This window comes from Narcine bancroftii, chromosome 9, assembly GCF_036971445.1.
Source record: "Narcine bancroftii isolate sNarBan1 chromosome 9, sNarBan1.hap1, whole genome shotgun sequence".
In the NCBI taxonomy this organism is placed as follows: Eukaryota; Metazoa; Chordata; class Chondrichthyes; order Torpediniformes; family Narcinidae; genus Narcine; species Narcine bancroftii.
This window is the reverse complement of record NC_091477.1, coordinates 22,255,165-22,283,000: the sequence shown is the minus strand read 5'-3', so window position 1 is coordinate 22,283,000 and position 27,836 is coordinate 22,255,165. Positions and strand designations below refer to the sequence as shown.

The window sequence follows — 27,836 nt, the reverse complement described above, 5'->3', positions numbered from 1 at the left end:
AATAATTCAATACTTAAAACTAGTGAAAATTCAATTGCTGCATGGTTAGTGTTACCTGGCTATTAAGCCACAAAAGGTGTTAGACAGTGCATCTAAAACAAGGTTCAATTACACAAGAACAGGGGTGTCCAACCTTTTAATTTTTAAAGTTAGACATACGATACGGTAACAGGCCATTTCAGCCCATAAGTAAGTACCGGGGGTGTAGGTTAATTAAGCAGCATGCTGTATGTCTAAACTAAAATTAAAAGGTTGGCTACCCCTGCACTAGAAAAGTTTTTTGTTGCTCACGTTACAGTCAAGCACTTTCTTCTGTAAAACTGAAGCTTGTTATCATGTTGAATAATTCTGGGTGTGGAACAGTAAAATAATGTCACCTTTCTAAATTAATCTTCAGAGCATTATTGAGCAGAATATATTTGGTCCTTATCTTCATTTCCAGATGCGCCTTCCTGCGAACCTTTGCACACAAAATAAAACCAAGAATAGTGGACTCCCAAACAATTCTTCCAAACCAGCAATTTAACTCAAATTACTGCACCACCAAAGAATTAACAGTATAAATAAAATGTTTTTTATCAAATCATAATATTTCTCAAGGAAAATGCTAGTGGGATTATTTCATGCATGAATAATTTATTGGTGCTTTCCATTATTATTCTATGAAATGGATATAATTTAAAACTTTAAATAAAAATTTGCTGTGCTTACAGTCTGCACAGTTCTCGTTAGAGCAACAGAAATGGATATGGAATGAACATTTGGTTTAACTTATTCTCAAGCAAGGAATAAATTGGTTACAGTTTAACTTAATACATGGTGCTCAGGGACATTTCTGAAAATGTTATGGCATTATGCAGTAGGTATCACTAAATTGAGGTTTTTCTAAAAAAATATTTGTCTTCTTCAGATACTAAAAGGATAGGTGGTTACATGTTCTAAATTTATTGAACCGAACAATTTCAAAAATAGTACATAAAAATTTTTACATGATAATTAAATACCGCTCACATGTACGTTGCTTTCCTGTTAAAAAGTGCATTCAGAGGCTATTTTTGTCTAAGTACACACTGTCCAAAACTGTACAGATTGATGGTTTGGTTAATCGAATAAATCAAATAAGGAAACAAGTATATCAACTGAAGTTAGAGTGATACCATGTTGTAACTTCAAACATACAAATTGTTTAAGAACGTTTTTGAGGCTTCTTACATACATATGATATTTTTTTTTAAAGCACAGCCAATGTTATTGTTTATTCTTCTAGAAAAACATTAAACTTTTATAACCAAACATATATCCAGAAAATGTCTATTAGGTTCAAGTTGTTGTATGTTGGTAGATAGGTCGTCAGTCTTTGACTGATGTCAAAAAATCAGCTTCAGTCTATGTACTGGGCAAGCCAACGGAAACCTTCTCCATAACCTTGTCTCTTTAGGACACTACACATGAAGACTTCTAGTGGTCGGGCATTAAGCTCCTTCATGGAAATATTTCCCTGTACAACCAGGTAGGAGTAAGAGAAAAAGAAGGAAATAAAAGTAAACAATTTTGATGATATTCACATTTTCATTAATGAAATTGTAGTTACAATAAGGATAAACCACTTGCACAAAATCAATTCAAAATGAAAAGTTACTTTGCTGCTTCTATTTGTGTCCAACCACAGTATCAAAATAAAACAACTTGTACTTACAACACTTCAACAAGGTTTCAATGCACTTTATTGAATCATTATGAGACAAAACTTAACGTGGGGAGACATAATCAGACATTGGGATAAGTAACCAAAACCAAGATTAAAATAGTGGAGAAAAAATAAAATTTCAAGTTTTTTTGAAAGTAATTCAGTTCCTGGGATCCTAATAGTTGAAAATAGGATTCAAAGGAAGAAGTCAACAATAATAAATGAGAGATAAGAACTGATTTAGCCAAGTTCTCAGATGCCTATAAGACTGGACGTATTTTGAGATAATGAGGTGCAAGCCTTGGAAGCATTTAAACACATGGCTGAAATTTTAAATCTATTGTGTTGCTGGACTGGGAGCCAACATAGATTAATAATAACAGCATTTGATCAATGATGCTGAATATCAAAGAGAATCTGGTATAAAAATCTACTGAAACCAAGTGTCAAAGGGACTTTAAAAAGTATTACATGATGAAGAGAGTCTGAGGAAGTAGACAGCAAACCACCTACAGAAAAAAACATTATGCTTTATGGCCAACCAATTAAGTGGCCATTTTAATAGCAAGTAACAATAGATAAGTTACAATAATAGACTGCATCGAATCCACACTGCTGAAGATCCAACTGCGCTGGGTAGGTCACGTCTCCAGAATGGAGGACCATTGCCTTCCCAAGATCGTGTTATATGGCGAGCTCTCCACTGGCCACCGAGACAGAGGTGCACCAAAAAAAGAGGTACAAGGACTGCCTAAAGAAATCTCTTGGTGCCTGCCCCATTGACCACCGCCAGTGAGCTGATATCGCCTCAAACCGTGCATCTTGGCGCCTCACAGTTCGGCGGGCAGCAACCTCCTTTGAAGAAGACCGCAGAGCCCACCTCACTGACAAAAGACAAAGGAGGAAAAACCCAACACCCAACCCACCAATTTTCCCTTGCAACCGCTGCAACCGTGTCTGCCTGTCCCGCATCGGACTTGTCAGCCACAAACGAGCCTGCAGCTGATGTGGACATTACCCCTCCATAAATCTTCGTCCGCGAAGCCAAGCCAAAGAACAATAGATATTTTCTTAAACTGTATACCTCACTACAACATATCAGATCTGCCATGTTCCCAGTTATAATGGAAAGATAACTAGCATAGTTTTGGTTATTATCCCAGAAAGGTATTCAGAAGGAAATCACTGGGTTAATGCAGAATCCTCAAATAAGGTAAATGCAAGACAAGAATTAAGCAATATACCTTTAAAATGTAAGAAAGAAAACCCTCTTCCATTTTGATTTTTCACCACCAGAGCTTCAGCTTTTATTCCTCCACAACTTTTTTTTGTATTACTGCTTCCACCACTCCAGCTCACTAGTTCAGACTTCATCCATTGTCAACATTTTCTTCCTTAACTGACTCCACTTAACTTAATTCACCCAATGCTCCTCAAAATCTATTCATTTAATTCCTCATTATTTTAGTCAACATTAATTTTCCTTTTATATAAATGCTCAATTATTTTCTTAATTAGTTAGTTCAATACAAATTTATGCATATAATGCGCACGTTATTTGCCCATTTTACATACCAGATACCTCCCGACATGTATGCACTATATGAGAATATCTTTACATGTTGAAAGAATGCACACAATAGTGGGAGTGGGAAAGTCGAACTGGCAATTTATAGCGGGCATGGGTATATCATAGTGGCATTGAAAGAACATGCATCATGGCGGCCGTGGGAAAGACATGCCGGCAATTTATAGTGAAAGTGGGAATATTAGCAGGTGTGGAAAAATAGTGGCATTAAACGAACGCCGTGGGAAAGACACGCCAGAAATATATAGCAAGCGTGGGAAATGTAATAGCGAGTATGAGAATGTAATAGTAGCAAGGAAAGAACGTGCACAATTTAGAGCAGGCGTGGAAAATTTTGATCTTGGGAATATCTCTGTACCGAATGCCATACTATTCCTATAAACAGGATGTTCTAGCTGGGGGACTGCACCTTACCAATGTTAATTGCCCAGACCCATCTCGGAGGGAGGAGATTAACATGATCAAGTGCCCCTGAATTGAAACAACATTAGAATTAAAATCCTGCTCAACTTTGAAGCCTGTCTTTGATCTATTTAATGGATTCCTCTTCAAAGCTTGTTAATGTGTTGCAGCAGAATATCATCTATATAATGGGCGATTGACACCTCTGGTTGATTGGGTGTTAATTGTGGAAGATTAACTGTGGCACTGTTTCTGTTCGATTTAAATACAAATTGATTTTGCCAGTCAGAATTTAGAATACTACACCCGCACATTATATATGTGTGCGCATTATACGAAAATATATATTTATTTAAACACAATTTATGATTTTCTGCACATTATATTCATGTGCATGTTATAGGAGTAAAAATATGGTAGCTGTCTTTGAGGCGCAAATAGAAAGCAACCTACTTTCACAAGAGTTATTGGTATTTGAGTGGGCTTTTTTTCCGAAATTCAAAGGTGAGAATGAATCCTACCTTTCCTGTTGTCTGCCCATACAATCCAAACATCTCTCGGAACTTTTCTTCACTGATTGCCTCAGGCCGGTCTATCTTGTTACCGAGGATGAGAATAGGCACATTTCCGACAGTTTCATCTGTCATTAGTGCCTGTAGAGAGCAGAATGACAATTTATGAACAAAATTCATTTTTGTGTAATGGACAATAAATTTCCTCCAATTAAATATTTGATAAGTTTAGTCTTTATTCCCTGTCAAATTCTGTTTCCTAGGTTCTGACTCCACTGCTCCACCCAACTTATGTAATTAATTTTGAAAATGAATCAACTATTCTCAACTTATCATTTCTAACCCCAAGATGAGATATGGATGATGTGTGGTCGAACAGTGAATTTCCACAGTAAACATCACATGACCCTGCTCATGCCTGAACTGTTCTGTTACCAAAACCTTGAATGTTATCTATGACTCTTGCCTTAAATATTCTAACCCACTTACTAGGATCCCTCCTTTAAATGCAAATCTCCAACTTTTTTTAAAAAAGAACATTACAGCGCAGTACAGGCCCTTTGGTCCACATTGTTGTGCTGACCTATAAATACCTAACCTCAGCAAAAAAAACAAAACCCTTCCCACCTCATAACCTTGTTTTTCTTTCACTCTTGTGCCTGTCTAGAAGTCTCTTAAATGTCCCTATTGTTCCAGCCTCCACCAACACACCTAGCAATCCATTCCAGACACTCACAACTGTGTTTTTAAAAAAAATACCTGATGTTTCCCCTAAACGTTCCTCCCTTCACTTTGTACAGAAGTCTTCTGGTGTTTGCTACTCTCATCCTGGGAAAAAGGTGCTGGCTGTCATCCTTATCTATGCCTCTCAATCTTGTCAACCTCCATTAAGTTAACTCTCATCCTTCTTCACTCCAAAGAGAAAAGCCCTAGCTCTTCTAACCTTGTCTCTCAAGACATATTTTCGAATCCAGGCAACATCCTGGTAAATCTCCTCTGCACTCTCTCCACATCCTTCCTGTAATGAGGAGATCAAAACCGAACACAATATTCTAAGTGTGTCTCACTAGATATTTTTAGAGGTGCAACATGACCTCATGACTCCTGAACTTAATCCCCCAACTAATGAAGGTCAGCACATCATAGGCCTTCTTAACCATCCCATCAACCTGCGTGGCCACCTTGAGAGATATACAGATTTGGACCCCAAGGTTCTTCCACACTGTTAGGTATCCTACCATTAACCATGTACTCTGGCCTCAAGTTTTACCTTTAAAAATATATCACCTCACACTTGTCCACATCCTGTTTCAATATAAACAACCTTCATCGCTATCGGCAACACCTCCATCCTTCGAACCATACGTAAACTTACTGACCCATCCCGCTACTTCTTCGTCCAGGCCATTTATATTTTAAAAAAATCACAAAGAGCAGAGGTCCCAGAATAGATCCCTGCAGATTTCCACTAGTCACTGGCCTCCAGGCAGAATACTTCCCGACCACTACTACTCTCTGCTTTCCATAAGCAAGCCAATTCCAATCCATATAGCCAAGGCTCCAAGGATCCCATACCTCATGACTTTCTCAATTAGTCTCCCCTAGGACCCTATAAAATACCTTACTAAAATCCATATACACCATATATACAGCCCTACCTTCATCAGTTTCTTTTGTTTTTCCCTCAAAAAACTCAATTAGGCCTGTGAGGCACAGCCTACCATTTAGAAAGCCAAGCTGACTATTCTGGAGAAGACTGTACTTCTCCAAATGCTTGTAAATCCTGTCTTTAAGAATCCTCTCCAATTGTTTGACCACCACTGATGCAAGACTCATTGGTCTATAATTCCCAGCATTCTCCCCATTTGCCATTCTCCAATCCTCTGCGCCCCCCCCCCTCAACCTCCATGGCAAAGGAGGACACAAAGATTATTGCCAACAGCCCAGAAATCTCTTTTCCCCTCTCCACCCTTCCCATCACAACCTGGGGTACATCTTGTCTGATCCTGATGACTTATCATTCTTGCATTGCTCACCTGTCCCCTTGATGATGTACATTGAGAAATTTCTTGTGCAAGAACCAATCTTAAAATTTTCATCTATTTTCAAATCTCTCCTTCCCTAACTGATCTCCCTTTGTAATCCCCTATAGCCCTTGAAGGTACCAATGCTCTTCGATTCTGACTTTATCTTCATTTTGAAATTTCATTGGTTTATCATTAGTAACTATGCTTTCAGCTACCAAGGCCTTTATGTTGTGAAAATTCTTTGCCAAAATTTCCGCATCCCTACATTTCTTTCTATTTTGTCAACTGCTCTAATATGTGGCACACAGATATTTTTTCAAAAATTCTATGAAATGCATTGGCATGTTTTGGTTACTGAAACTCTCATCTTATGTACAGGTAGGCAATCTAACCTGCTCAGCAGCAGTCATGATAGGTTGCAGGCTCTGGGGGAACAATGGACAGGTGCAGGGCACCAATAACAGGGAGAACCCTCCTTGTTGAGAAGCAGAGGATGGTGACCATGGTGGTCCAGCGATAGGCTCTGCAGCTGAAGGACACACAGGCAGTGAGCTGTTGGCGACTTGCAAGCAAGGATCTCACATCATATGCGGGTGACTGGTGGTCAATTGATTCACACCAGAATGGGGGCTGCTGGAGAATGACTCATGAAAACCTGGTTTTGGAACTGGGATTTGAGGGGGTGCTGGGGGCAAGAAGAGCTCCCAAAGGGCCCTGAAGTCTTAGGTTTGGATCTGGGTTCAGGTTGCAGAATGTTTGAACTGAACAGGAGTCCTGAGTGGCTGCAGAGGCACTCCACGGACACTTAATGACTCTGGGAGTCTCTCTTTGTCTGATTGTAATGACAAATCTTTGCCTGCCTTATGGCAGACTAAAGGCAATTTTGTGTAATATTACATTTCTGTAAATAAATACAATCTGAATCCAAGTTGCTTACATCAAGCTCAGCTTTAGATTCTGCCAGACGCTCGAAATCTGCACAGTCAACCAGGAAGACAATAGCATTGATAGCAGGGAGGTAGTTTTTCCAGACTCTGCGGGCTTTGAGAAAGTAAAGGAAAATAAATGAGAACCCCATGATAGTTATAAAGGCATTTTGTTCTTGCCAAGAGGCATTAAAACGACTTGTACCTTGTGCATGGCCACCCAGATCAAAAGTAGTAAAGGTCATCCCAGCAATTGTCAGCTCTTCTGAAGCTACGTTAGAAACAAATCATGGATTATTTTCTGGAAATTAAAAATGTTGCGAGCACATTTTACAATAGCCATCATTTGTGACTTTTATCTGCCATATTCTGTACAGAAATTATACAAACATGTACTCCAAAACATTTCTTGTTTTATCCATGGTTAAGAGAAACATTATTTTTGGTTTCAGTCAAACAAGAAAGTCAACAAATGTTGTGATTGTAGTTTCAATGCACAAAAGTGCTGGAGAAACTCAGCGACATGCGCAGCAATCTTTATACAGCAAAGACATTCACCCAACGTTTTGGTCCTGAGCTCTTTTGTCAAGGTATTTTTATGGTTTGTTTTTTTTTTAAAAAAAGGAATGTACATGTAGCACACAATACATGGGAGACCATTTTTCCCATTAAGCCTATATCAATTTGTAGTTCAGCGATTCTATCTCCAGTTCTTTCACCATTGCCTATAAACCATCACGTTAAGTGGCTGACAAAATTTGTTTTGAGGAAAAAGGATTCACTTATCAGATTTAGACCATAAAAGTTAAAAAGTGTATTCTACATCATAAGAATTACAATGGTCAAATCCTGGGAAATGTTACACCAGTACCATGACTTCTAAAATAACTCACTAACATTAAAGAACTTTAGGATATCCGAAGGGTATAAATGCAGTTTATTTTTAATTGAACTGTTCAATACACAAGACTGGTAACACATATTAGACAAGATACTACAGAAGGTTTGCAGGTTTGAGAAATTTGTCAATAACTGGCTACCTTAATACTGTACAAGAACAATATAGTACTTTTGTCTTTTAAACTATTTTTTCTTAATTCAGGTGAATTAGTTAGGCATTGTATGAGCAAGTCTCAAGCCACAGGAAACTACACTTATCTGGCATCCACCAATTCCCATAGGTGCCTGATACCTGGGGTTTTACTGTAATACTCAATCTGCTGCAAAAAATCAAGCTCAAGATACAAAATAGAATAACTGCAAAGCTACATCATGCCTTATAAAATAATGTGTTAGACTAGAACTTGCTTGAAAAATACATTTGGATTCCACGCTAAACCATTCACCTTTACCTTCCCACTCCTGGGAATTAGCAGGTATGCAAATGAAGTGCAAAAATTGACTGTCAAAGCAAATTGCTAAAATACAATGGAAATACAAATCTAACTGTGGCACAATTAATCAGGGAGCAGGCAATAACTACATTGATGACTTGATCCTTTTCTAGTATGGAAACCACATAGCTAAGAATTATACAATGGCAAAGGATGGTGTTTGGCCCATCAGGCTTATGCTAGCACCAAGATGACCAATCCCATCTCCAGCACTTTCACCATTACGAGTCAAACTATTCTTTCAAGCACCCATCCTAACCATGCTCTGAATAGTTAGGTTGATCTCAAGATCCCTTGTGTACCATTTCCCAGAGGTTAATGCCCTTAATCTATGAAACAGTGCACAAATCTCCTTTCCTAAAGTCTCTACTCAAATCTTTGTTGGTCCAAGAAGAACCACCCCAGCTTCTCCTTTTGTCCTTTCTAACTGAAAGCCCACTTCCAAGGAATCAATTCTGCTTGCTTGTCCTGACCAGTTTTGGAGCAAAACACAATCTGCTGGAGGAACTCAATGGGCCAAGCAGCGTCAGTGGGGGCAAAAGGAAATATTGATGTTTTTCATCCTTCGTTGACTAATAGTGCAGAAGAGATATAGCTCAAGTGATGAGGAGAATGGGAGTGGTGAGACAGAGTCCAGGATGCGATCAGTGAATCAGGGAAGAATGAAGGGCAGATGGGAACAGTGAAGGGTAGAGTTGGGAAAAAGAGGCAGGTAAATGGGTGGTAGCTGAGGAAGTCAGAAGGGAAGAAGTTACTGCAAATTGTAGAATTGAATGTTTAGATGCAGGACCAGATCTGGTACACCAGTTGTGGACTAACGTGCTTTATGGATTTATGGATTCCCGGTTGCTTTAACCACATTTTTAACACCCCCTTTCACTTTCCAAGAATTATGCACATGTATAGCTACCCCTACAACTTGCACATCCCTTATAACCTACTCTTTCACCAAAATGCTTCTTTTCACATATTTCTATATTAAATTTAGGAAACTGTGCAAAAAAATTTTTTAAATCTCGAGAACATTATTGCAACTGGAGGGCTTGAGGCGCAAGGAGAGACGACTATTTTATTTTCCCTGGAGAGCAGGAGTCTGAATGGATGACCTTAGAGAGACACATAAAATCATGAAGGGCATTGGTATGGTGGTTAGTCAGTCATTTTTCCATGGCAGAGGAGCCAAGAACAGCAAAACACAAGTTTAAGGCATGTGGAGAAATATATAAAGGAGAACTGAAGAGCAATCTTTCCCACACAGAAAACAGTGGGTATGTGGAACAATTTGTCAGAGGAAACTGTACAGGTGGGTACAGTTACATTTTAAAGATTGTTGGACAGGTATATGGATGGGGAAGGTTCACAGGGGTAATGGGCCAAACATACGCAAATGGGACTAGCTCACATAGACAGTTGTTGGCATGGATGAGTTGGGTCAAAGGACATGTTTCCATGTTGTATAACTCCATTTCCCCTCCCTCATATCTGCAAATTCAGCTGGCTAATGTCTTCCAGCAGTCTATTTCTATCTGCCTTCTTACTTACCATACTTTTAAGCCAAGTCATCAGCTAATTTGGAACCATTACCCTGCACACTCATGCTTAGGTCATTCATTGCCAAAATAAATTTGCTGCTAGCAGAGCCCTGTGGAATACCATTGCTCAGTTTTAATAGTAATCATTTACCACTTCTTTGGCTTTTAAGACAATTTCCTACACATACTGCTAGTGATCCCTTCATTCTATGGCCTTCAATTTTGTTAACCAACCTTATTAAAATCCATACAAATTACTTTATTGATCATCTCCCTTAATTCAATAAAATTAATCGTTCATCAAACATGGCCAGACTTCATCATATTTATAAACATTTTGCTTTAAATTTCCTTTACACCTCCCAACACAAGGATGCATGCGATCCTAAATTGGTGACATTTAATTAAGCATATACACATTTTCTAATACCTCCAGCTCAATTATTATCTCTACTCCCTCCCCCTTTAAAGTTGTGACCCCCATCCTCTTCTGTGATAGGCACTTGAATGGCACAAAACAAATAAAAGCATACAAATTGATGATTTCTTGCAAACATTAAAAAATGCATCTTGGTGAATAAACCTACTTGGATGTAGCGTTGGTACATGCTGCGCCAGTCTATCATCTTTGAGCATGTGTAATAGTGTAGTCTTTCCAGCATTGTCCAGTCCTAGAAATACTAATTTTCCTGATTTCTTGTATAGTCCTAGAACAAGAAAACAAGCAACTCTATATCTAGATATTGGAAAAAAATACTGGGAGTGAAATATGTAGTGACACTTATCTCTCTCTCTCTGACATGCATTTACTTACTTCAAGTCTATGGAAAACCAAATCACAGTAGAGTAAGATATCATCGTATGACAGGACCCTTTACTACAAATTACTGAATGACTCAATTGTTTGTAAACAAATAATATTCTATTCTGGGATGTGCCACAAAAATATTTTGCACTTTTCACCAGCCTACTGTTAAATTGTTGGTATATTGACGATTGCAAAGATTGTCTTTTTTAATGAGGTGCTAATCTTTCAACTTCAACTTAGAAAGGTGTCATTTTGGAAACCTGGGTTTCTCACTTGAAGTATTAGGTAAACATCAGTTATTTCAATTGAATGTGTTTCATGCATCAAATTTCCAGGGAATATCCTGCAAAAAAAAACCTAATAGGGTCATATAGCACTAAATATATCCATTAAGAAAAGCAATACAATAAACCACAATTACATTAAATTAATTGCATTATTAAAAAAAATAAACACAGAAAGGGCAGAAAATGGAAGCTTCTTGTCTGCTAAGAGAAAATACACCAGCTAATGAAGTTCACTGAAACTCCACCAGGGGAGCAAACACTTTCATATATTATAAAGTATGTTTATTAATAAACTGTACATTGCTACCCGTTATAGTAATGAGGTACAAAATTATTTACAAATAGCTCATCTTCATGTTACATCAGCAACAATACAAACTGTATTTGACTTGCAACTTTTTACACCTTTAAAAATTATAAAAATAATTGGGACAATGGGAAACATGTCCCATTTCCATGTTCCTGAACAAAGAATAATAATAATTAGATCAGCTATTCTCAAGTTATATGAGTACGGGAAATGTGCTGATTTAATTTCTATATTCTCTCTTTTTAAAATATGTTTATTGAGTTTAACATTAATCCTACAAAGTCAGTTTTCATTGTTTCAGTATTGTGCTATCAAAGACACGGTTCAATGCATTATCACATAAACAATATTCAAACAAATGTCAGATAATCTATTTGGGATCCTAATAATGTCCTTCAATGGACAGATATTCTGCTTTCAGGACAAATAAAAATAATACAAAGAGGAGACAAATGTGGCAAGGAATATTTCTATTTTCCTATTACTTTTCAATCACTTCTGACTGCCCCTTTAAAGCAGTTTGTTTTGAGAATCTAAAGAGCACAAAATATTCAACTACCTGCATGCCAAAAGTTTGGAGAAACAAAAAAAAACATTAATATTAAGAACATTTGCAAATCCAAAAGTGAAGCACTGCACGTGCTGGAAATCTAAAATGAAAGTAAGTAGAGGCATTTCGAATGCTGAAAGGCCTGCAGAGCAGATGCGGCAAGGATGTATCCCATGGTAGGAGATTCTAGGACAAGAGGGCATAACCTTCAGAATAAAATGGCATCAATTTAAAGCATATGTGGAAAAATTTCTTTAGTCAGAGGGTTGCGAGTCTGTGGAATGTTGCCACAGGTGGCTGTGGAAGCGTGATTGTTGGGTGTATTTAAGGCATCCAACAGGTATTTGATTAGTCAGGGCATCAAGGGTTACAGGGAGAAAGCCAGGAAGTGGGGCTGAGAGGGAGATCGAATCAGCTAGTGATTAGAATGGTGGAGTAGACTCGATGGGCCAATGGGCCTACTTCAGCTCCTATATCCTGTGAAGTCAGACGACCCCTCTGCAGATTAAAACAATATTAATGCTTCAGCTTTACCAGCTGATATTAATTTCAACAACTTTTGATTTTATGACACACAAAGAAACAAAAGGCAATGGAACTTGGCTTCAAAATTTCTATCTTTAAGGCAGGGAGGAGAGGTGATAGATAAAATCATAAATCATGTACAATTACTCTATAATATTCTATCTGTACATTTACCAGTAACTAAGCCAAGATAAAGAGGACATCTTACCTAGAAACTGAAGCGCACTACAAAAACTATTAGTGAAACCACTATAAATCCATTCAAAAAAGGAGGTCATATCCGGGTCTTGCGAAATCTGAAAATTTAAAAAAAAATGCAAAAATATTTTGGTTTCAGCAGGTAATTAAACAATATTCAAAACAAACAATACAAATAGAAGCTGAAAAAACAAAATGCTAATGAGATTCATGTGAATATTAACATACAAGTTCTCATTCTCAAATATTTTAATATTAAAATGTTGCAAGAATAACTCGTACCAGAAAGTAAAGAATTGGGGCATATCCAAATTTATGGAGAGATCAGCAAATGTGAGATGGTGTGATAGTTGACGTTAAGACAGTTAGGAATCATGGGCTCTAACTCACTTACGTTAGTACTATACTCATACTTCGCCCTCTCTTGGTTATATAAATAACATAGCCAGGCAAAAAAAAAAAATCACAAGCACCTCAACATTTGAAATAATTGAACAAATCCATTTTCTTTTTGCAGTATGTTTAAATAATTCCATGAATTATGGTGCCACTGCTTGGTTACACAAGCCATTAACGGTTAAAATGTTTAGTCCATTGGTTATTCTGCCTCTGGAGTGGAGAATAGACAGGATGGGCGACTGGGAGGGAAAAGCTGTAGGGCTGCAAGAGATTTTGGGGATAGAAAGGTACAATAACACAAAATTAGCAAGACTTTGTGACATGGAATATGTTTGAACATTCAGCTCAGGGTTAGATTAGAAAACAAATGTGCAGATAGAATAGATTTGGATAGGAATTAAACAACAAGTCGTGTGGAGGGAATATAGACAGCAGCAAAGATATACACTTTATTCCCAGATGGATAATGAAATATTATGGTTTGTTCCCATTGATCAGCTGGAGAAGCTTTCAGCTCATTCCTGACTGCATAGCATGCAAACACTCGAACAAAAAAAAAGTTAGAGAACTAGTATTGGGCGTCATCAATTTGCAGTAGAAAGAGATCACACAGGTGCAGCTGAATCACAAAGTGTCAAGTGTAGTCAAGATAGCCAAGAGTTAATTGTCAGACAATAGAGATGATGCTCCAAGTAGGAAGCATAGCTGTCTCTCAATATATCCAAGATCATGCCAAGTAAAACCAAACAAAGCTCATTGCATAAAGCTGTGGATGCAAGGCTTGAGAGTTGTACAATGAATTGTTTCAGAGCAACTGAAAGATAATGTACAGTTACAGTTTGAGAATTAAGCAAGCCAATTTAGTTAGAACCACTGAGTACAATGAGAGAAAAAAAACACTTTGGAAATCAATTTCAAAAACCTTAAACGTTGATTTTGGCTCATGGACCTGAGAGGGGAAAAAAGAATTTTCAACACAACAGTTAAGTCAGCGAAAAATTAGATGAATCTGGAACTCAGAATTTTATATGTTTTGGCAATCGAAAAATAGTATGCCATCATAGACTAGGAATAAACACTATTTTGAACTCCATCCCAGAAAATGAGTACCAGACATACAAAAAGATTCAAGGATGTTCTCAAAGCCCCTTGAAAAAGTCCATTATCCCCATTGACTCCTGGGAACCCCTGGCTCAAGACTAGTCAAAGTGGAGAAGGAAGGCATTGACATTGTCACATAAATTTTTTAATATTTTAATTTTTTCAAAATTTAAATTTAGACATACATCACAGTAACAGGCCATTTCAGCCCATGATCCTGTGCTGCCCAATTACCCTACACTCCCCATGTTTCAAATGGAGGGAGGAAACCGGAGCCCCCAGGGAATATCCATGCAGACACGGGGAAAATATACAAGCTCCTCACAGTCAGCGCAGGATTCGAACCCTGGTCCTGATGCTGGCACTATAATGGCGTTGTGTTAACTGCTACACCAACTGTGCCATCCATTTTGCATTGGGTGCACAGAGTAGCCATCATAAATGGGAAAAGGAGTACAACTCCTTACAAACTACCTGATTACACTTCCTGTCAGGATCCTTGGGCTCCATATGGGGAAGACTGAAACATTCATATTGACCTCAGAATCCAGAAAACAGAGTGGTAGCAAATCATATCAATTGCATGTAGCCATCTCAGAAGATGTATGCCAAATAATGAATTGCAGTGATTTTTAAAAAAATTTGAAGCCTGAGTGCAGGTTTTTAATGCTTAACCCCAATTGATAATATATTTCAAGACTTGTTCATTCACAACTAGGGTCCTGGGAGCAGAGCAATAAATTGACAAAATGCTTTGGTTTACTGTAAGAAGCCTTCTACAAAATATCTCTGTGGGTAAATTCACAATATCACGCAACTCTGGACATTATAGATCAGAATGAAAACCCGTTGACTAAATGCATTTCAGTGCGAGTCGGTGCATACTGGTGAGAGCCTCCACCCCCAACACTAGTTTGCGATCCTTCTGGAAGGGTGTGGTGGTGTTAGGCAAATATAGGACTCTGTTGTGATGGCTACAACAAAATCAGGCAGAGGAACAGGAGAGAGGCTCTGCACAACATCAGGGTGGCATGGTTGGCATAGAGGTTAGTGCAACACCTTTACAGCATGAGCAATTGGAACCATGGTTCAAATCCTGCACCGTCTGTAAGAAGTTTGTACGTTTTCCCATATCTGAATGGGTTTTCCCTGGGGGGGGGGGTTCCAGTTTCCTCCCACCATTCAAATCGTAAGTAGATGTAGGTTAATTGGGTCTAAATTGGGCAGCACGGACTCATGGGCCAAAATGGCCTGTTACCATGCTGTATGTCTAAATTTAATTTAAAATTTAGATTTCTCACGCTTCTGGGTCAAAATGTGAAAAAGGATGGTCATGTAGATAAATATCTATTGATTTCTGGGGTCTTCAAAAGCAGTTTATCTGTGGAAAACATGGGAATTTGCTCATCACTGACTACGAATTTTGCCCAGTGATACAAGACCCAATGATTATCATCCCTCATCTGATAACAGCAAATACCTCTTCCTCTATAACCTGTACTGAGTTCACGACATCACTACTGTTTTGCCTTACTTCTATAGACTGTGTTCATCACCTGAGTAAATGCAGATGCAAAAATTCAATTTAAAATCTTCCCCATCTCTTTTGGCTCTTTTGACCAAACTGGTCTTCAATAGGACCCATTTTAACCCTTGTCTGCCAAGTCAACAAGAGATGCCAGTGAAAAATTATCACACCTTTTCTGCAAAATAATAATTACAAGGACAATTTTACTTCTCTTTCTGACTAGAACGGATGCTGGGCAATTTCTGCAGTTGGCGAAGCTTTGTCTGCCCTATTGATGACTAAATGCAATTTTGAGGAATATTGCACATTTTATTACATGACAATAAAAGAATCTTGAAGAAAGTCACACCTCCTATTTGCATTAACTAATTTTAAGTCATGTTATTTCAGCATAAAGACTGATATCAGAACAAACCGTTCAAGTCACTCAAATCAATAGTGAACGTCTTTGTAAATTTCCTCATCCATTTAATAACGTTTACACAGACATAAACACTGTACTAAACTGCTGGTATTCAAGTGCAAGCCAACTCTGCATTAGCTTTCTCACCTTTAAAAGAGTAACTTCACAGTTATCATTGTTTTATGAATGTCCTTGGAGTTTTCTAAATCTGTCTACATCCCTTTACACCCTAGCCACAGCTGACAAGTTTGTATTGTAAACTTGAGCACAGAACTCAACTGAATTATTTTGGGTAAAAGTACAACTCAAATCTATGATTTTCATGTTAATGCCTGATCATTACAGCCATACGTCTCAGTACCAATTACTGGGTTCCAAAATTAGAGTTAGCTGTGTTATACGTGGAACAGTCAGAATTAGTCAGAGCAGCATGGTTAACATAGCAGCGCAACGCTGCTACAGCGCCAACAATCTAGACTGGGGTCCAAATCCCCTGCTGTCTATGAGTTTGTATATTCTCCCTGTGTCTGCATTGGCTTTCCTTGAAGGATCAGTTTTCCCGGGAGCTCCAGTTTCCTCCTACCCTTCAAAACTAGGGGTGTAGGTCTATCGGGTATAATTGTACAGCATGGGCTCATGGGCCGAAAGAGCCTGTTACCGTACTGTAGGTGTGTGTTTCTAAATTAACTGAATTCTGCTTCAATACACATCTTTCTTATCTGAGAAGAAAAAGAGCTCTTAAATGTCACTATAGAAGCTGAGCACATGGTCACACACAGGTATGCAAATAGCTTTCATGGTGAGGAGTGAAGGAGACTTCAATGAACAAGATACACAAATTCCTGTTTCCATGGCTTCCCTCATGTACCCAGAACTCAAATTCCTACCCTAAACATCAACAGCTGTTCACATCCCTCCTTAAAATCCACCTCTAACCATACTTTTAGCCACCACTCCCAGTGCTTCCTACAACAGCTCAACCTTTTTTTTAAAAAAAAGGTGAAGCTTCTCATATGAAAGATGCAAAATAATCTAAATAATATCAACGCATGGTTATTTCCCAGTTTCATTATTAAAATTTTTAATTACATTTTTAGCTCACGAAAAAAATCATGTACTTTAACTGGAGTACCATAATCTATTCTTGCCAGCCCATTTTACAAAGGATATAACCATAGAACACTACAGCACAGAAACAGGACCTTTGGCCCTTCTAGTCTGTGCCAAACTATCATTCTGCCTGGTCCCACTGACCTGCATCCAGACTATATCCGTCAATACCTCTCCTAACCATGAATCTGTCCAATTATTTCTTTGTGATGACCCCAGAAAATGTGTAGAAGTGGTAGCAGGGATGCAAGATTTTAGCTAGAATGTTAAACCAGAGAAGATGGGGCAATTCTCTTCAGTGCAAACTAGACAAGAGATCTAACAGAAACATCTACAAGATTACAGGTTTAAACAGGGTAAATAAAAATAAATTCCCATGTAAAATGATTCAAGGAACTATGCACTGAGATTCAAAATACTTGGCAAATGAAATTGCACAGTATGAATAAAATCATACAAGATTATGAAGTGAAACTTGCTGCTTACAAAGTCAGTGAAGTCACAAGACATTTAAATGGGATTTGGATAGGAAATGGAAGGAGCATAATTTCTGGGTATACTGAAGCAGTTGGCATAGATTTATTGGGCTTAAAGTCTCCTCTGCGCTGTAAGGACTTTGTAAATCTACTGCAAGATAACTTCTGGGTGCTAATTTCATGACTCAACAAAATTTATTAATCTGACAAGGTACCCGAACTGCATTAACAAAAAAAAAATCAGTCCTTATAGTGTTTAAATGATTGAGCAATGAAACACTTATTACACAATCAAAAACAGGTGTCTATTGCGTGTGGGGAAACCAAAGGTCAACCACATGCACACTTGGCAGATCGCACATTCCAAGTTGATCATTGAACACCACTGATGTACTGAAAAAATTATTTTTGGACTATGGACATCAAACTGAATGAATTTGATATGCTTGAACAGGGAAAAATGAACTCTGTCATAGTGATGAGTCTATTTGTAGTTTAACTTCTGTTCGTGAGGAACAGTTAGTCCTGAACAGATAACTTGTGACCAGAGATGTATCCCACAGAGATCTTCAATTACTTTATTACTATGAATTGCTTTCTGATGCAAATTCAGAGAATAATTTGACAAGATGCTAAGTAAGAGCAAAAAATAACACCAAGGATGCATATTAATATTCAAACTTTTCTTATCTGCTTTCACATGATTTGGTCCTAAAATTACTCTTGATCTCTTTCCTTTAATCAAGAAGAAAATCTTCAGTCTGATTGTTAAATGTACAAAATGAGAAACGATCACTCTGGAGTAGCGATGTATAAACAACCACAACTACTTTTCATTAACTTGTACAACTTTAGACATGGAACTCTACACAGGGCTGCACCATTTGTAAGTACACGAGCCAACCAGTGAATTTTGGTTCTTTGATCAAATTCAAGAAATATCACTGTTGAGTCCATACTTGTACTCAAGGCAGACTTGCAACAACAGTGTCTCACAAATTTGATTTTTTTTAAATGATGAGATGAAAGAGGCCAATGAGGGCAAGTGCCTCTGTTGCCTCTATTGGCTTTAGCAAGACCTTTGACAAAGTCCCACAAAGTAGGTTAGTCAGGAAGGTCATATTGCATGGGATCCAAGGTGAGCTGACCAACTGGATAAGAATTGCCTTGACAGTAGAAGACGGTAGTGGAGAGTTGAAGCCTGTGACTAGTGGGTTCTGCACGAATCCACGTTATGTTTGTGGATGAGACCAAAACTGTTGGTAATGTGAATAGTGAAGGTTTTCTAATATTACAACAGGATCTAATGAAATGAGGAAGTGGAACAAGAAATTCCTGGTGTCAACATCTCCAAGGATCTGTCCTGGAGCCTCCTCATTGATGCAATCAAAAGAAGGCTTGCCAGCAGCTAAACTTTGTGAGGTGTCCGAGGCGGTTTGGTACGTCACTGAAGACTCGTAAACTTCTACAGGTGGACCGTGGAGAGTATTCTTGCTAGTTGCATCACTGCCTGGTATGGAGGCACCAAATGTCACTCCATTGAGGACATCTACATGAGGCAGTGTCTTAAAAAAGTAGCCTCTATCCTCAAAGACCCCCACCATCAAGGCCATGCCCTCTTCACTCTGCTACCATTAGGGAAAAGGTACAGGAGCCTAAAGACGAGCACTCAGCAGCACAGGGACAGCTTCTTCCCCGCTGCCATCAGATTCCTGAATAATCAATGAACCAAAGACACTGCCTTACTTTTCGTGCACGATTATTGTTATACTTTAATTTTTAATAGTAATGTCATAAGATGGTTGTAACATGTTTACACCATGATGCTGCTGCAAAGCACCAAATTTCACGACTTGTTCATAACAATAAATCCTGATTCTGAACAGTAAATGAAATTTAATTTGGACAAGTGTGACATGTTACACTTTGGTAACTTAAATCAAGACAAGACAATGGTAGAGACCTTGGGAGTGTCGTAGATTTAGAATACAGATACATTGTTCCATGAAAGTGACTGATAGGCAAACAAAATGATGAAAAATGCATTTGGCATGAATGCTTTCATTGGTCAAGGTACAGAGCACAAAAATGGATATCACCTTACAAATGTATTGGTGAGACTGCACAGTTCTGGTTGCCCAGTTTATAAACTGGAGAAAAAAAAATCCTAAAAATGTTACTAGCACTGGTAGGCTTGAATTACAAGAAGTTTGGACTTTTCTTGCTGGAGCATTGGAGGCCAAATTGGAGTGGGGTGGGGGGGTGAACGACAAACCTGAAAAAGGTTTATAAAATCATGAGGGACAGATAAGGTAGATAGTCCTCATCTTTTTCCCAGCTAGGGGAATCTATACCAAATGATATCTTTCCTTGCACACATAAAGGAGGAAACAATGCAGTTCATTTATTAAATTGTGTTTCAAAGACCATGCAAAAACTAAAGAACTATTTTGTAATTCTGTTCATTTGCATTCTCTCTAATTCTCAATCCACATCAGTCCAGTATCAGTGTCCAGCATGACATTAAAACCTTGAAGATCCTTTGTTCTACATACATCCTTCAATTCAACAGCTGGCACCACCAGTCACCCACTTCTTCCCCCCCCCCCCCCCCAAAAGTAAACCACCATCGTTAACTAAAGACAAAAGAGACTGCAGGTGCTGGAAACTTTGGGGGGGGGCGGGGGAAGAAGGTAGGAAGGGGCTCAAGTGGTACCTGTGGAGGAAAAAGATGGAAACTGATATTCCAAGTTGTGAACCTACAGCAGGATATTATGTTTGTCATTGCCATCCAAAAATCATCACAAATCCTGGCTCAATTGCAGAAAATTTTAGCTTAAGTGCACCCTATTCTGAAACCTCCTACCCCAACAGCAAAATTAAGAAGATGAAAGCTGAAAAATCTGCTTTGGCATTGATCTAATTTAAATACAATTTCTCCGTGGAATGTTAATGCACCAGCCGAAAAACACCAAGGTCGACAGCACATTTGTTACGTTCCTATAACTTCATGTACTTAATTTTTCCTAAGTGCTGGACTTCAGTTAACATTCAATGAAAGAACACAAGAAATAGGACCAGGATTCCGCCATCTGGCCTGACGAGCCCACGCCGCATTTCAATTATCATGGCTTATCTGATGAGAGGATCATCTCCACCTACCTGCCTTTTCCCCATATCTCTTAATTCCCCGACTTTGTAAAAATCTATCCAACCTCGATTTAAATACATTTACTGAGGTCATCTCCAATGGGCAGCAAATTCCAGATTCATGAGCTTCTCCTCATCTCTGTTCTAAACCTACTACCCTGAATCTTTGCTGGGGGCTAGTCTCCCCCAGCAAAGGGAACAACTTACCACCCTCGATCTTATCTATGCCTTTTATACGTTTCCACAAAATCCCTTCTCATTCTTCTAAATTCTAACGATCACAGCACCAGACGACTCAGGCTCTCGTCAGAGGCTTCACCCCCTCATCTCCGACTTAAATCTACTACCTGAATCTTGAGGGTTGAGAAAGGTGGCAACATAATCAAAGTGTGAAAGCAACACAGAAGCCCAGAGCCCAGGAAATCGTTTAGATTTCCATGTTTAATCTCTCAGGCCGGTGCAGCTGCGATGAGGCTGCAAATGCGGGAGGAATTAATTGGGCGAAAGTAATGAACAAGGCCCGGCACAGCAGAAACTGGCGGCTTCGTTTGTACGCTCGGTTCCTTGGTTCGACGTGGGCCTCGGGCAGTTGGACCAGCACAGCCAGGCTTCTAGAAAGGGTGGCCCGAGGGAGGCCGGTTGGAACGAGGATGGCCGGGGGTCCAGCTTCCAGAACGGGTGACCGGGGCCCAACCGAGGGGGGAACGAGGGAGGCCGGCACCGGACGAGGGAGACCGGCGTAACATCACATTCCCCCCCCGCAGGTCAGGCGAGCCTGGCCCGGACTCACCTGGAGAAGGACAACGAGAGGGGGGGTGGGGGCCGGGCTCGGCGGGGGCGCTTGGTCCGACGATCGGCTGCTTGAACTCGCTTCTGCCGCTCACCTGAGCGCCGACAGAGCCACGACACAACAATGGCGACAGCTTCACTTCCGCTCTGTGCAACCCAGTAACAATTCCCTCCAGGGAACCGTATGCCACGTTGCTCAAGCAGGAGGGATGGACAATTTGATCACAGATAATGGACCAAACAATATTTTAAAGTCACAGGCAATCAGAAGCGTTATTTATCCGGCGGGCATTCTCCTGACACGTCAATGAATCTTTGAATGAAACATATATACTTCTTAATTCCAGTAATTTGAGGTGGGTTACAATCTGCCTCATAATGAGTTGGTAACCATGATCTTCACAACAAAGCAGCTTTTCTGTTTTGGCAAAGCAAAATTGCTTGATAAATTACACACCTCAATGTGAAACCCATTCCTGAAATGATGAAACCGTGTTAAGAATCTTTCGGAAGGGATGGCCGAGGGATTACACACCTGTTTTCATTGATAGGATGGCAGTGGAAAGTGTTAGTCACTTCAGGTCCCTGGAAACCCCTTTTGGATCCTTATCGAGGTAACCATCAACACCTCTTTCAAAGAAGTGTGAGCAGATTTGAACACATTGTCAAACTTCTACTGGTGTCTGTGGAAAGCATACTGGTTGATTCACATCCTAGCTTGGAAACTCAAGTGCCCAGGAACACAGAAGGCAGCGCCTTCCATTGAAAATATCAATGTGTGCCCCTGCCTCTAAAAGGCAACTAACATCATCAAGGACCCCCTTTGCCCTGGTCACATTCTCTTCTCGTTGCCACCTTCAGGTAGAAGGTACAGAAGCCTGAAATTCAGCATCTCCAAGTTCAAGAACAGTTTTTATTCCAGGCTATTAAGCTTTTGAATCTCCCTAAACTACCCCAGGACCACCAGAAAAATGTCTGCACTACTGAAGCGTCACTTTCTTTGGTTTTTTATCTTACAGTAACTGCAACCGTGAATATTTATTTATTTATTCTCCAATGTTTAGTATCTTTTTTTCTGTCTTGGATTTGTAGTCATTTAAATTTTTACTGTTTGAGTTCATGCATCTTGAAACCTGTTTGGCTGTAGTAAGTAAGAATTTCAGTAAGTATATGACAATAAACATCAAAATATATTCAGTCCATAACCTTGTCATATTTATTTTTAAAAATGTTAAGGATTTGTGTCACATTCCTAGGACTTTTGTTTGCATAGTAGTAAGAGATACTCTACTGCTGTCTCCAGCATTTTCTGTGTTGCACCAATTACATAAATGCAAAAATCTGTTCTTGAACATAAAGAATATGTGATTAATTCTGGGTTGACTTCAAACCAGTTCTTTGTAGATATCAGTTCACATCCCAAACTGTCATTCATTTTAGTTGAACTTGGTAGCATTTTATCAGGACAACTGCCAATTGCATCACAGAAGTATGGAAAACAGAATAGTAGATGATCACTGTGCAAAGTTGCGATATGTGTCGTGAAAAGTTTGAAAAATGTGTAGTTTGCCAATCCTATATTGATAATAGATTTTTAAAAGAAACTATTTACAATAAAATATTTGCAAAAAAATGTTCAAAGTCTTTTCACACCAATAGTGTCAATCATATCTATACATTCCCATCAATGTATATTTGTTACATTTGATCTCTAAATACACCATTACCACCCTGTGACACCTTGTTATTTCTCCCCACCCTGTTGTTTGAGGTACTTCCCCTCAAACTCAGCCTCTCAATGCCCGGTAACGGAAATACAGCAACCAATCAATTGATTACCAGGAGTTGGTAATCTGCCACTTGATAAACTGGGGAAAGCAGTGTCTCCTTGTACATGAAGGAATACTGCAGATATCTTGAATCAAAGAGTCATGGTGACAATTTGTATTATTATCAAGCAACACTATTTATATTTATATGATATATGGACTACATATACATTGTTTGTATGTGTGTGTCTGTATGATTTTGCAATGAGGACTGGAGAACACTGTTTTGTTGGGTTGTAATTGTGCAATCAGATGACAATAAACTTGAAGTAAAAGACAAAAGTCTGCAGATGCTGGAGAAACTCAGCAGGTCAAACAATGAACTTTATATAGCAAAGATAAAGATACATAACCAATGTTTTGGGCTTGAGACCTTCATCAAGGAATCAAGATAATAAACTTAAAATGATGAACCAAAACAAGCATTCTGGATGGGAGAATGTTATGAAAATAAAATAAAAAAAGGGCTAGGATTTTGGATGAATGAGAATGTTGAACACCATCACACCGAGCAGTTCAGGGCTGTGTGCTCAGTCTGCTCTTGTTCGTGCTACTGACACACGATTGTATTGCTCGATCCAGTCCAACAGTGTCATCAAATGTGCAAATGGTACAACAGTAGTTGGCCTCATCAGCACAGCACTGCAGAGAAGAGGTGGAAAATCTTGTGATATGGTGTGAGAGTAACAACCTGAGTCTCAACTGAATAAGATCAAGGAGACAATAGTGGACTTCAGGAGGACCAGAAATGACATCCCTCCACAATACATCCATAACCCTGTAGTGGAGACAGTGGAGCTTACCAAGTTCCTCGGACTCCACTTAACTAGTGACCTACTGCGGGATACAAAACATCTCATTTCTCAGGAAGGTGCAACAGTGATTGCACTTCCTGAGAAGATTTGAACAGGAAACTCTACCAGCCACTATCATGTCAACCTACAGGAGCTTTGTTGAGAGCATTCTAGCCACCTGCATGTGTGGCACGAGATCAGAGGTGAATCCACAGGACCATAAGAGCAGCAGAGAGGATCACTGGATCGTTGTTTGAAGAGGGTGTGCAAATCATTGAGGACTCCTTCCACCTCACACTCAGAATCTTTCACCAGCTCCCGTCAGGAAGGAGAGACAGGAGTATCAGAGCCAGCACCACCAGGCTAAGGAACAGCTTCTTCCCATGGGTAGTGAGAATGCTGAACGACCAAAGGAACTGCTCACACTAAACAATATTCACAAAACAATATTTATTTATTTATGTATATGAATACTTGTCCTGCATATGTATTGTTTGTCTGTATGTCTGATTGCGTGTCTGCATGTTTTGCACCGAGGACTGGAGAACACTGTTTCGTCAGGTTTTTCTTGTGCAATTAGACGATAATAAACTTGAACTGATGAACCAAATCAAACATTTTAGATGAGAGATGGTTATGAAAAGGAAATGAAGAAAGGCTAGGATATCAGATGATATTGGCTGTTGATGAGAATGGTAATATATTTATGGTTTAGATTTCAGAAAAATTAAATAAATTGGTTCAATTTGCTATATTTCTCTTCTGAGTAACATGAAGATGCAACAGTAAATGCAGCACCATAGGCAAGGTCTCAGACCTGGGATCTCCCGATCTGCATAACTGAGATCTGCGATGCTTTTAATAACTTGGCGGTCAGGAGAAGCTAATCTATAATTGGTGCCTTCCTTCAAATGATTGAAACTGGTCAGTGGTTTGCAATGTGAATAAGAACAGTGCACACTACAAAGAGAAGCTGGAGAGACTCAGCAGATCAGGATGTGTCCAAGGATCAAAATGGCCCGTCAGTGTTTCAAATCAGTACCCTTTATGGAGAGTACAGTAGGAAGAGTAGATACCAAGCAATGTAATGGAGGGCAGGCTGGAGGTGATACTTAAGACGAGAGAGATGAAGAGCTGGGAAGTGGCCCTCTACATCAGAGAGTCTGGGCACAGACTGGGAGATCACTTTGTTGAGCACCTTGGGTCTATCCATCACAATAGTATGGATCTCCCAGTGGTCATCCATTTCAATTCCCCACCCATTCCCTTGCTGACATGTCTGTCTGGGGGGGGGGGGGGGGGGGGCGTGGCAAGATGGCGTAGAATCTAGATGTGTGATCTTGACCTCTCTGGCCAGACTTTTAAGTACCTGTTTTTAACTCTTTGTTGTCAAGTTTAAACTTTTTAAATTTTAGTTTAAAGTATTAAGGAATTATTATGGCCACTAATGGTAAAAAGACTAAACCTAGAGTGCAGAAGAAGTTACATTTTTGAAGTGCTGAAGATTTGGGGCCTAGACGACTTGATACAGTCCCAGGCTCAATCTCTTCATGTCTGTCCACAGTCTCATGCATTGCCAGACTGAGACCACCCGCAAATTGGAGGACAACACCTCATCTTCTGTCTGGGCACCCTCCTCCAGATGGCATTCATATCAACTCCAACTTCTATTAAAGGCCCTCTCACTTCTTCCCCCATCGCCTTTCCCCAGTTGTGTCTCTCCCCCTTTTCTCTGTCTCCTTACACATATCTCTCCCCTTATCCACAATCAGTGAGGATTGGTAAGAATCTCTCCTCCACAATCTCCATCAGTAGTGGAGTTCCTCAAGGCTGTGTTTTTAGCCCTCCGCTCTACACCTTTGAATGTGTGGCTTGGTACAACAATAACACCATCTACAAATTTGCTAACTATACCACGGTAGTGGGTTGTATAAAGGAAGGGGACGAGTCAGCAGACAGGATGGAGCTTGAAAACTTGGGCTGAATGGTGCACCAACAACCTTGCACTCAATGTCACAAAAACTAAGGAGATTATTGTTGAATTCAGGAAAGGAAAGCCAGACGTATACAATCCAGTGATCACTGGGGGAAATCAGAGGTGGACAGGGGGAGCAAATTTAAGTTCTTGGAGTCACTATCTTGGAGGATCTTTCCTGGACCCAATACACCAACACCATCATGGAGAAAACACCTCTAATTCCTCAGGAGTTTGCAGGGATTTAGTACAACACCAGAAACACTGGTAAATTTCTATAGAGGTGTGGTGGAAGGTGTGCTGACCAGCTGCACCACAGACTGGTATAGGAACACCTAATACACCTGAGCGTTAAGCTCTCCAAAAGGTAGTGGACACACCCCAGGACATCACATGCAAAATCCTCCCCACTATTGAGTACATCTACAGGGAACGCTGCCATTGGAGGGCAGCAGCAATCATCAGACCCACACCACCCAGCTCTGTTCTCACTGCTGCCGTCAGGAAAGAGGTGTAGGTGCCATAAGACTCGCACCACCAGGTTCAAGAACAGCTCCTCAAGGACAAACTCAATCAGCGACTCGTTTAAGGATTTTATTATCTATTTGTTCTCTCTGCATTGCAGTTTGTTTACACTCATTATCTGTTTACAGTTCTTTCTTTATTTTTTTTATTTTTCTTCACTACCAATAAGTGATAATTCTACCACGCCCACAAGAAAATAGGAATCTCAGGGTTGTATGTGAGGTCATGTATGCACTCAGACAATAAATCTGAAATCCTATCTTAGGCAATTAACAACTTTTGCTCAAACCTGAACGTTGGTTGTGTGTCTTTATGCTGTTGACTTGCTGAGAGATTTGCTGAGGTGTTTTTTTTTTGGTTGGCTTATTCCTTGAAGAAGGGCTCAGGCCTGAAACGTGGGCAATATATCTTTGTCTCTTATAGGCTCCTCCCGCATTTTGGTGTGTTATTACTACAATCCCAGCGTCTGCTGAGTGTTACGTCTTGTTTCCCTGACCACACTTTAAGATGTCACGCCGGAAATGCCACGTGTACCGACTGCGCTTGCGCGGGAGACAGGCGCTGGCTCACCCCGAATCGATGTTTTTTGCGCTCCGTGCGCGCGCGGCCTCTGGACGACAGCGTCGTCATCATCGCGAGGCTGCCTGAGTCATAATCGTGGGTTCGAGCGTCACGTCACGTCACGGAGCGGCTCGCGCCCGCGGCCTAGGCTCGGCTCCCGGGACCCGGACTGACTCACGCTCACGTCGCGTCGCCCAGCCATGTCGGGCGCCGGCTCCGGCTACAGCAGCCCGCACGTCGCCAGGCCCGCGCGGCCTTGCCTCAACGGTAGGTGGGCGAACGCTCGGGGCCTTGGGGAAAGAGGAGAGCGATTGCCGGGGAGGTTTCGGTGGCGACCTGGGGCTGAACCTCCCGCTTTTGCTCTCGGTGGAGGCTCCCGCCCCCCCCCCCCCCCGGCCCGCCAGCCAGCCAGCCAGCCACCACTCTGGACCGTCGGTTTCCGCGGCCCTT

At 40.0% G+C, this 27,836-nt stretch overlaps 1 protein-coding gene across 3 annotated transcripts; it reads right to left on the bottom strand.

The window, feature by feature from the left end:
- Window positions 1-616: 616 nt before the first annotated feature.
- sar1b (secretion associated, Ras related GTPase 1B) lies at window positions 617-27,208 on the bottom strand. Of its 3 annotated transcripts, none has more exons than XM_069898369.1 (7): window positions 27,115-27,208; window positions 12,757-12,844; window positions 10,656-10,775; window positions 7,348-7,413; window positions 7,154-7,257; window positions 4,199-4,330; window positions 617-1,498 (listed from the first exon to the last, which is right to left on the bottom strand). In XM_069898369.1, the coding sequence occupies exons 2-7, from the start codon at window positions 12,824-12,826 to the stop codon at window positions 1,382-1,384; spliced, it is 609 nt and encodes a 202-aa protein (XP_069754470.1). In that variant the 5' UTR covers window positions 12,827-12,844; window positions 27,115-27,208; the 3' UTR covers window positions 617-1,381. The 3 variants fall into 3 exon arrangements, with proteins under 3 accessions (XP_069754470.1, XP_069754469.1, XP_069754468.1); XM_069898368.1 differs by lacking the exon at window positions 27,115-27,208 and adding an exon at window positions 21,798-21,884; XM_069898367.1 differs by lacking the exon at window positions 27,115-27,208 and adding an exon at window positions 21,704-21,873.
- Window positions 27,209-27,836: the final 628 nt, after the last annotated feature.

Bases quoted from the DNA above. Each gene is read 5' to 3' on its own strand.
- sar1b (XM_069898369.1), bottom strand. From the start codon at position 12,826: ATGACCTCCTTTTTTGAATGGATTTATAGTGGTTTCACTAATAGTTTT. The intron at 10,776-12,756 runs GTAAGATGTCCT...TTCTTGTTCTAG, and splicing joins TAGTGCGCTTCAGTTTCTAG to GACTATACAAGAAATCAGGA. The intron at 1,499-4,198 runs GTAGGATTCATT...CTGGTTGTACAG, and splicing joins ATGGGCAGACAACAGGAAAG to GGAAATATTTCCATGAAGGA.